This window comes from Miscanthus floridulus, chromosome 16 (assembly GCF_019320115.1).
Source record: "Miscanthus floridulus cultivar M001 chromosome 16, ASM1932011v1, whole genome shotgun sequence".
Taxonomy (NCBI): domain Eukaryota; kingdom Viridiplantae; phylum Streptophyta; class Magnoliopsida; order Poales; family Poaceae; genus Miscanthus; species Miscanthus floridulus.
Genome location: NC_089595.1, coordinates 31,721,369 through 31,731,250, shown reverse-complemented (window position 1 = coordinate 31,731,250; position 9,882 = coordinate 31,721,369). Strand labels below are relative to the sequence as shown.

At 41.5% G+C, this 9,882-nt stretch overlaps 1 protein-coding gene across 3 annotated transcripts; it reads left to right on the top strand.

Annotated features, from left to right (window-relative positions):
* Positions 1-2,077: 2,077 nt before the first annotated feature.
* LOC136513831 (putative E3 ubiquitin-protein ligase LIN-1) lies at positions 2,078-9,167 on the top strand. Of its 3 annotated transcripts, none has more exons than XR_010773445.1 (16): positions 2,078-2,338; positions 2,446-2,688; positions 3,030-3,109; positions 3,240-4,421; positions 4,499-4,640; positions 5,078-5,323; positions 5,422-5,719; positions 5,899-6,020; positions 6,313-6,432; positions 7,068-7,199; positions 7,277-7,399; positions 7,491-7,601; positions 7,729-7,875; positions 7,954-8,079; positions 8,409-8,683; positions 8,776-9,167. XR_010773445.1 is itself a non-coding variant. In XM_066507805.1 (16 exons), exons 1-16 carry the CDS (start codon positions 2,270-2,272, stop codon positions 8,791-8,793), a joined length of 3,276 nt encoding a protein of 1,091 aa, XP_066363902.1. In that variant the 5' UTR covers positions 2,079-2,269; the 3' UTR covers positions 8,794-9,167. The 3 variants fall into 3 exon arrangements, 1 of the variants encoding a protein (XP_066363902.1); XR_010773446.1 differs by having other exon boundaries at positions 8,406-8,683; XM_066507805.1 differs by having other exon boundaries at positions 2,079-2,338; positions 8,567-8,683.
* The last annotated feature ends 715 nt before the right edge of the window (positions 9,168-9,882 follow it).

Here is a 9,882-nt window from a genome sequence, read left to right as displayed (position 1 = left end):
ACTGTTCATCTTCCCCGCGAGCCACTGCCCCATCCACCGCCCACGCCGCCGGAGACCTCGCCGGCGAACTCCCCGCTCACCAACCACCCCCACCGGACAAGCCCGCCCTCCCCTAACTTCGGTCCCGTTAGTTTGGAGGAATTTTGAATAAATTTGAAGAAATATGGATAAATTTGGAGAAATTTACGAGAAAAAAAACATTATTCCTGATGAAAAAAGAAGCGGATCAAGCCGGGTTTAAGAGCACGCGAACAGGGCCTTCGCCGGCGTCTCGCCCCCGCCGCCTACCCCGCCCATCCGGTTGTCCTGCCCCGCCTGGCTCGGCGGCGGCGCCGGCCAACCCGCCACCACCGCCGTTTGCAGATGATGAGACTTGACGGATGTGAGAATCGACTGATGAGAAGACACCAGAGATTCTGTACACCCGTGAGACGTTCTGAGCCGGCTCCTTGTCATGCAGCTCAGATTTTGGCCCTAAGCCAAGCAAGCTGTTCAACTTTTGGCGCATGCATATGCTGCAGCAGCGGAGAAGGTGACGGTGGCGTGCATGCTCGGTGATGAAGCTGTTGTAGCCAGCGGCCTTTACCACTCCGGTGCGTGAGACTGGGACGGCACAGAGATTCCTGTACACCCGTGAGGCGTTCTGAGCCGGCTCCATGTCGAGCTGTGTCACGCATGGAAACTTTTTCCCACCCGTGATCCCTCTCTCTCCCTCGTCGGATATCGGATAGGAAAAACCATAAATTCATGGCAGCAGTCTGCAAAATCAATGCAGAGAGATTTCTTGATGCTGGCGTCGAGGGCACCGAAGGCCAAAGCAAACCTGCAGCTCCTCCAGACCTCCACCCATCTGCGCACCGCCACTGAATGTACTGATAGCACAAGGCACAAGGTAGAGCAGGTTAAAGATTTTGGAATTCTGAAACAGGTGAGATGACTTTTGGACGTGTCATGATAAAAAATTGAACCGCAATGCCCCGTACATGGGGCACAAGTCATGTACTTGGGCAGCTAGCTAGGTACGTAATTCAAGCGAAACACTCTAGTGAGCCGTCCAAAATCCACAATCTAGCTTAAGATTCTCGGATCGAAATCACCACGAGATGCCTTTCAAAACAGCAAAACGATTAACCATAAGCCAACCAACTTGGCTCTCGACAAAATATTTAACAATTATAATAAACTACCTTTATCTATAAACTTAAATAATTTACTTTTACTTGACATGCTCTTACCTTTTCTCCCTATGATCATAACTAACAAGATTATTTATGTGCTCCTGTTAAACTACTACCCAAACGATTTGTAGCAACGCCATCTTTTTTTTTCAAGGGGAGGCTTCATCAGCAGCTGCCTCTACAGTGGACATGCTCGGGTCCCACTAGATCAGTCATCCCTACAAATCGAACAGTAGAGGTGGCTGGTGATACGAGCCGCCCTTACAAATAGGTCGATTTGTAGGAGCGGCTCACTCATCGGCCGCCACTACTGTTTTATTTGTAAAGGTTCTTGCTGTATTTTGCTGATAATAGAGAAAATATTGCAATAATATAAGAAAATCTTAAAGGATGCAAATTCTCAAATTATGAGCAAAAGCTATCCTAGTTCCTTAATCCAAACCAAAACAAGAGGTGCCCTTTTTCTTGAATAATTAATTATTATTATTTGAAACACACACAAAAATCTCTTTCACAAAATACATGTGAAGCAAAAGTCAGCACTTTCTAGAGAGTCCATTTAAGCAAAAAACAGAAAGATCAGAGCTTTCTCTTTTCCAAAAGGGAATCTAAAGGCAAAATGCCTTGCACCTTTTTGGCTAATGCTCGTCCTATTCGCTTGGCTTATAAGCCGTACTTTTTCAGCTAGCGAATAATATTTTTCTTTCACAACAAATTAGCCAACAGTACTTTTAGCCATCACTTATCAGATAGGGCAGCTATCTTCACATTCCCTGGGCTAATATCCCTGAAGCAAAGCTGGGGTGGGGGGGGGGGTGTGCAAAGATTCTCCATTTCCGGCTTGAGATAAGCATGTACACTAAACCATCCTGGTCCACTGCAAATGCATTCCTGCAGAATGATAGCACCATCTAGAGAGATCATCTTCGGTAACTGCATTGTCTACAGCTATATATAGTTTAAATAGCCAATGGGTGAAATCATGCTGTCAGTGTAGTTGCTGCATTGTATGCTTATTCTGTAGGTATCTAGAAAAGAAAGGCACAGTTGTCTCACTCTCAGAACTCCGAAGATATATACTTCCATAATCCATGAGCAGGTGTCTTCAGGTAGGAAGATCTGGAAGCCCTGCCATTTCGAGATGGTTGAATTCTTCGGAGGTAAGTATCATCTGTTGTATACATGTCTTCACACGTTGTTGTGTGTGCATACAAGAGTTGATCTGACCTGCATTTGAGAACTCACAGTGAATCTGGCATTGTTGCAGGATAGAACGAACCATTCGGTTGATCGTGGAGGAATTAGCACGGTCTCTGCATCAAAATTTGGTGTTCATGATGGTCTCGCCAAGCTGAAGGATTTTCTCAGCATTGCAGATCATGATTTCCAGGAAGATACCAAAGGGAGCTCTGATAGCAGGTGCCTCCATGAGATGCTCCAGGAGTCCCAGTCCAATTCGCCCGTTTCCTTCTACTCACATCTTGATTCTAGTGAAGAAAGTGATAGCGAGGTAAAACAAACTCGACTCTAGCATTCAAAGCTTCATTGAAAATTATACTGGTGAAGGGATTAATTACCATTTTCAGTAGACGAACTTTGCTTCACTTTTTATTGTACCACATTTATCAGCAGTACAGTTTTACATCATTCATCCATGCGAATTATCGTCACCAAAGTTGAAAATCTGAATGATTAGAGATACATGCCTACAGAGACCAAAGATTTGTGTTAATGGAGAACTAAAAACTGAATATGTTGTTTATAATTTTTACCGAAGTCGTTGCCTGGACTTTGTATATGTGGTGGGCTTTAACCCTTAGATTTAAATGGCATTTAATTCATCTGAAGCAGGCAGCTCCATATGACAAAGGAAGGTCAGCAAAGATCATGCCCATAGATGCAGATTTCTTGGCAGCTAAACTACATGAAAGGTACTCCATTTGACATTATCTGTGGCACTTTTTTCTTTTGCGAAAGTGCCTAGCATGACATTGTCTGTGGTACTGTTTCTTGAGCTGCCTAACCTCAAATTTCTTTTTTTTTGGTACCATCTTTGCTTAGATCAAACCACAACAAGAATCTGACGTGGTGCACATCTCCTGAAAATGCAATGATATACGCTCCAGAATCTCCAATGGACCAGGTAGATGACCATGAGATGAAATCAAACTGCTTGCAATCAAACAGATCTCATGGCTCACTGAATAATCTATCAAATTCAGTCCTGGAGCTGAAGAATGCTGACTCATACTCCACATCCAACTATTCCGCCAAGGATGCCATGTTTCCGCAGTGCTCGCCGAGGTACGATCTCAGATGCTTCAGCACCTTCTCAACCAAATTCATCAAGAAAAGTTCCCTGTCCGATCTAGTCTCCAGAGGAAGCATGAGCAAGAAATTCAAGACTTCCACAACCAGTGATGATTGGAGTGATGTCAGCTCGCGCTGGGGAAAGGACAGTCAGGTAGATTTTCTTGAGAGGTTCGAGAAGGCAGTATCAAAATTATTGATTTCAGATGGACTAGAAAGCTGCCTAGATGCTGGCTCTGAAGTCACAACTACATGGCAATTACTGAACAACACTTCAGAGGCGAGACACAAGTCGTCAGTAAGGCAAGATATCCTTGACCAGCTGCTTGACAGTATTTCCACATCAAAAAAGGACAAAGTGGTCAGGGCATCAGTCTATGTTCTGCTGCTCATGATATCTGAAGATAGAAATATGATGAGAGGCATCAAGAGGAAGGACTTCCATTTGTCCAACTTAGCCATTGCATTGAAGAGAGATGTACATGAAGCAGCCATTCTGATATATCTGTTGGATCCTACACCTTTAGAGATAAAAAACTTGGATCTGTTGCCCTCGCTTCTACATATTGCTTGTAACTCAGGCACCCAAAAATGGCCTGCAATGCTTCCACTGACACCGATATCAGCATCAATAGCTCTCATTGAGATCTTAGTGACAGCATTCGACTATGTAACAAACAATGTCCACTTGGCTTCCCTCAGCTCTCCTCCTATTCTGTCTAAGCTTGTAGACGTTGCAAAGAACCACAACTTGGAGGAAGGTGTAGCCCTGGCAGCTATTCTCATCAGATGTGTACGTCTCAATGGTAACTGCAAGAAGTTCTTGTCACAGGCTACTCCAGTGGACCCATTCCTTCACCTTCTGAGACGAAAAGAGCACCGTGCCAAGTGTGCTGCACTTGAATACTTCCATGAGATTCTACAGATTCCCAGGTATGGTGCACATCCTGTAAAGAATTACTCCGTTATATACTTGTCTGAATAACTTATTGAATTGTGCAAATTTCCAGGTCCTCAGCAAACTCTCTGCTTGAAGAAATACGACGGCAAGGTGGCATTGCAATTATGCATACACTGATGGTCAGCCTCCATCAAACTGAACCTGAGCATCGGGTTTTAGCAGCTAGCCTTCTCCTGCAATTGGATATGATGGTACATACACTGTTCGCTACCCAGATACCCCTAGTCTGAATAAGCATTTACTGTATAAACCACAAATAAATTTTGAAAACAACAACAACAACAAAGCCTTTTAGTCCCAACCAAGTTGGGGTAGGCTAGAGTTGAAACCCAACATAAGCCCCTAGTCATGATTCAGGCACGTCAATAGCTGTTTTCCAAGCACTCCTATCCAAACAAAGATCTCTAGGTATATCCAACCCATTAAAAATTTTGAAAACATAAAAGCAAAAATATTTTTGTTTGACCCACATACCTATATGCTTTTCATGGTTTCATCAATGCTTCAAAAACACAACATAAAGGCATTCATCATTGTTATTATTATTATTGACTATTTAATATTATTATTAACATTGCAAGTAACCTCACAATATCTGAAGCAGCAGGTTTCATATTCCTTTTGGCAGGAGAGATCAGATGGCAGGAGTGTGTTCCAAGACGAAGCGATGGAAGTCCTGTTGGACTCTCTATCATCTCAAGAAAATAGTAGAGTACAGGCATTATCAGCATGTTTTCTTTCAAACCTTGGAGGGACTTATTCCTGGTCAGGAGAATCGTACACTGCAGCATGGCTCACAAAGAAAGCCGGTCTCACATCAACATCACAAAGAAATACAATCAGGAACATCGACTGGCTTGATTCTTGCCTGCAGGTTAAGTATGAAAACATTCTTTCATTTGGAAAATGTATAAAAAAAACATAACTTAATGGTAAGGAACATAATAATAACAATGGTGATACATGATGCAGGATACAGAAATAAGCACATGGAGCAATAAATCTGCACGAGCGATTATTAAAATAGGAGTACCGTTTATCAGCGCTTTAGCCAAAGGAATGCAAAGCAAGGTGAAGGGAACCTCACAGGATTGCCTCATATGCAGTGCATGGCTCGGGAGCGAGCTGGCTGCCCTTGGTGAAAATGCCATAAGATATTTTGTTTGTGAGATCTTGTTGCATGACATAGCAAGTCACCTTCATCCAGGAAATGAGCTTGGCGAAAGGGTTCTAGCATGCATGTGTCTCTATAATTACACCTCCGGAAAAGGTAAATAGTACATCATCACTATCTTCTATCCAGTTACAATTAAATGGTTTTGGTATTTAGTACAATTCAATAGGTATTTTGCACATCTTAAAGACTTTTGGAACATAAACATCCAATCTAAAGCTGAAGGAAAGCTCCAAGCATTATAATTTATACAAGTTACCATTTTTTAACAACAGGAAAGAAAATGTTGATGAGCTTGTCAGAGGGTTCCCGAGAATCTCTTAGGAGGCTTTCATCATTCACATGGATGGCTGAGGAGTTACTCCAAGTTACAGATTATTTTCTTTCCAGCAAACCAGTGAGTATTGTTGGAATTGAGCTCCTTCACTTTCCTAGTTTGTTTCATACTACCCCTGTTCCAGAAAACAAGGCATGCCATCCTAAGTAACAGCAAGAACAGACCATCAAGTAGATCTTATACTGGGAGCTAAGAGCCTAAGATTATATCTGATCTAATCAAAAGTTCTTTAAGATTGCTATTGTTAATTTCAGAAGCTATGCTGAGATCATTATAACTACATTTCTAGCCAGTCCTTTGTGAGAAATGTTTCTTAAACATAAGAAATAATTATCTGATGTTGTCAGTGCAGCGTGTATCATTTGTACATACACAAATTCTAGAAATTGGTCAACCAGGCAATGGCGCAGCAACTGCTATAGCATTCTTCAGAGGGCAGCTTTTTGCTGGTTATTCTAATGGCACCATCAGGGTAATGATATATTCCATATGTCTGAATTAAAATCATAACCATAGTTTCAAATTTCCCATACCTACAAAATTAGCTCAAAATCTCTTGAGTAAAAGAAGTTACTTAGAAGGGACCCTTTTTTACAAGGAAAATCATATGGCGGCAAGGGGGGCTGGCGCCCTCGTTAGCTAAAGGACAAAAATACCATGTTAAAATGTTTCAAAAATCATGTATGTAGTACACCTAAAGTTAAGTGTAGCGTCAACAATTCAGATTGAAATTCATCTTTGATGCTGAGATTAAAAAACACAGAAGTGTCACTGTCAGCACATGATGAACAGTGCCAGGTTGATTGCTTATCTATTTTGTTTCTTGGCATCTAGGATGAATTTCAAACTGAATTGTTACGGCTATACTTAACTTTATGTGTACTACATACATGATTGTTGTGATGATTTTTGAAACATTACAACATGGCATTTTAGCTAAGGAGGGCGCCAGCCCCTAGGGCACCAAATCTGTACTCTTTTTAGAAAGACTTAAGGGACTAGGAAAATGGTAGAAACTCTGTACTGATACAGCAAGTTCATTGCTTCAGTTCATGCAGTAGTATTTACATAACTAAAAAATTCCTAATACTCAGGTGTTCTCTGCAGGCATGGGACATAAAAGGCCAGAGGGCAGTAATCATCAGGGAGGTAAAAGAGCACAAGAAGGCGGTGACTTGTTTTGCACTATCAGAAACTGGGGAGAACCTCCTGAGTGGATCAGCAGACAAATCTGTTCGGGTAACCAATTCAACTGCAGTGCTAAAACCACAAAAGAAAATTAATTGCAGGATGTTAAATTAAAAGATCATTTGCAGGTATGGGAAATGGCACAGCGCAAGCTAGAGTGTGTGGAGATGATTCAGACAAGAGAGGCTGTACAAAAGCTTGATATTTGTGGTGACAAAGTTCTTGTACTTACACAGAACAACGTTCTCAAGGTACTTATTGATTTACTATGCACTTGGTGATTGTCTCAACAAATGGAACACATAACAATAATATGGTGTTTTTACTTTGATTCTGTCACAGTTCTCTTGTGCATCAAGAAGCAGCCAAACATTTTACAGGAGCAAGCATGTCAAATCTCTAGCTGTATATCAAGGAAAAGCTTACCTTGGATGCAAAGACTCAAGTATACAGGTTAGTTTTTTGGTTACAAAAGCACGTAATAGTATCTTGGATCACTATATCTAAAGAGAATGGCTTGTGTTACAAGTCAGAAACGTGTACAACACATATATGTCTCTAATAAGAACGATTGTTACAGGAACTAGACGTGTCAGTTGAATCCAACATTGAGATAAGGGCACCTAGAAGAAGCTGGATGATTAGCAAACAATCCATTAGCTCCATTGTTGTATACAGAGATTGGATGTACTGTGCCGGTGCTCAGGTCGAAGGATCAGCCTTAAAGGTAAAATGAAATGATCAAACTTGACCTCTTTAAGCTATGAGATGAAAAGAAATGTGAAATTTTTTGAACCATTTCCAGGATTGGAAGAAACGATGCAAACCTAATATGACAATGCCAATACCAAAGGGAACAAATGTAGAGGCCATGGCAGTGGTGGAAGACTTCATCTACTTGAACTGCAGTAGAAGCCCTAGTATCATTCAGGTGACATGAATTATTTTTCTTTTTTCCATGTCAGCTATACTAATTTATGGAAAGAAAAAGGCATGATAATTCCACTGCTTGAGCACAATATACTACCAGAAGGTCTGTATTTGATTACAAATTTCAGTCTGAACTCGCTGAAATTTGTTGGCCAGTCCATTGCGATCGCATGCCTGATACCTAATGGAACTAACATTTAGGTCTCACTATCATCTATCAAGAACCAGGAACCAAAAACTCTTACGTTTCGAGACGGCAATCTATAGTTTCTTTTTATTTAGTCAAAGTATAGAAGCTGTCCCTTTTTCTTTTTGAAACCAACGAAGTAGGAGAGCTGCCACCAGACTGGGTAATACAACAAAACAACAAGAGCTCAAAGGGTCTAGCAACAACATAACTGAGGCAACTGAAATAGAAGCTGTCCCTTGGATCACAAATGAAAATACAGGATTCACGAGTCCTAATTTTGCTTCTGATTTTATGATAGATATGGTTGAGGGAAAAGCAGCAGAAAGTAGGAAGGCTATCTGCAGGAAGCAAGATAACGAGCTTGTTCACTGCAAACGACATGATTTTCTGTGGTACAGAAACTGGGTTAATTAAGGTCAGTAACAACCAAATTAATCTTGAGAACTGAGATTTATGCTTCTCTGAGGATAACGGTGAAACAAAAAATTCTTGCAAATGAACCTACAGGCATGGATACCGTTGTGAAGAGTAGAAGCAAAACGGAGCAGGTGGACGGCCCAATCTTGTAAATGCAAAGGAAAGCTAGAGTGTACAGGAAACATGAAAAAGAGGAGCATACCATTGTACAAGCCATCAGGACACAACACAGCAGCGCAGTTCGTGCATAAACTCCATGATCAGCAAGTTGTTCAAAATAATGAGTAGTAGGTTCATAATGTAAATACTAACTAGTGTGCGTGTGTGTGTTTGTTTTAGTTTTGGGAAGGGATGAGTTGTGAATGTCAATAAAGGGTAGAGTAAATTTCTTAGATCTAAATATATACTTGTGCAATACTATGATAGAATTGGAATTTTTAAGAAAATACTATGTACTACCTCGGGTGACAAAAAAGAGATGTCATTTTGGACAATGACGAGCCTCCAAAGTTTTATTCTTTTGGCTACCATTAATTTATATTGGAATACATAATCATGGAATAATTGTTGAAACAACGCCAAAGGGCGCCTAGCTCAAAGAGTTAGGTGACCCAGCGGCACTCCTCAGGTCCTGGGTTCGATTTCCCGTGGGAGCGAATTTCAGGCTGAGGTTAAAAAAATCCCCTCATCTGTCCCCATAACCAAGGCACTGGGGGGCACCGGCCCAATTCTCACTTGGGTGACGGAAAGCCACCGTGTAAGAGTGGGAGTTGGGGTTCGGGGATTTTCTCGACTGGGTGAGAAGGTCATTCTTCTTATTTGTAATGCTGCGGGGCAGTCTTAAACCCCCCCCCCCTCGAGTTTTTTTTCTTTTTTATTGTTGAAACAACACTTAGCATATGATTTCCATTCCTAATATTTAACTTTGTGTTGTGCTTGTTTGGACAATGTTAACCAAGTATACTATGTTAAAATGTCTATGGTATGTTAAAAGTGTTGTGGGACGAATGTTTTTCTGTTTTGAAACAATTAGCAGCAGCTCTGCCATATCACATAAGAAGGGGAGGAGGTCCAAGTTTTGCAAGGTTTCACGCCTAGACTAAAGAGGCGCATACGTATTGCAAGGTGAGAATTTGGGGGAATTTCACGTGGCAGGCAGCCCACAGGCCAAGCAAGGACGAAGTGCAGGTACAAATG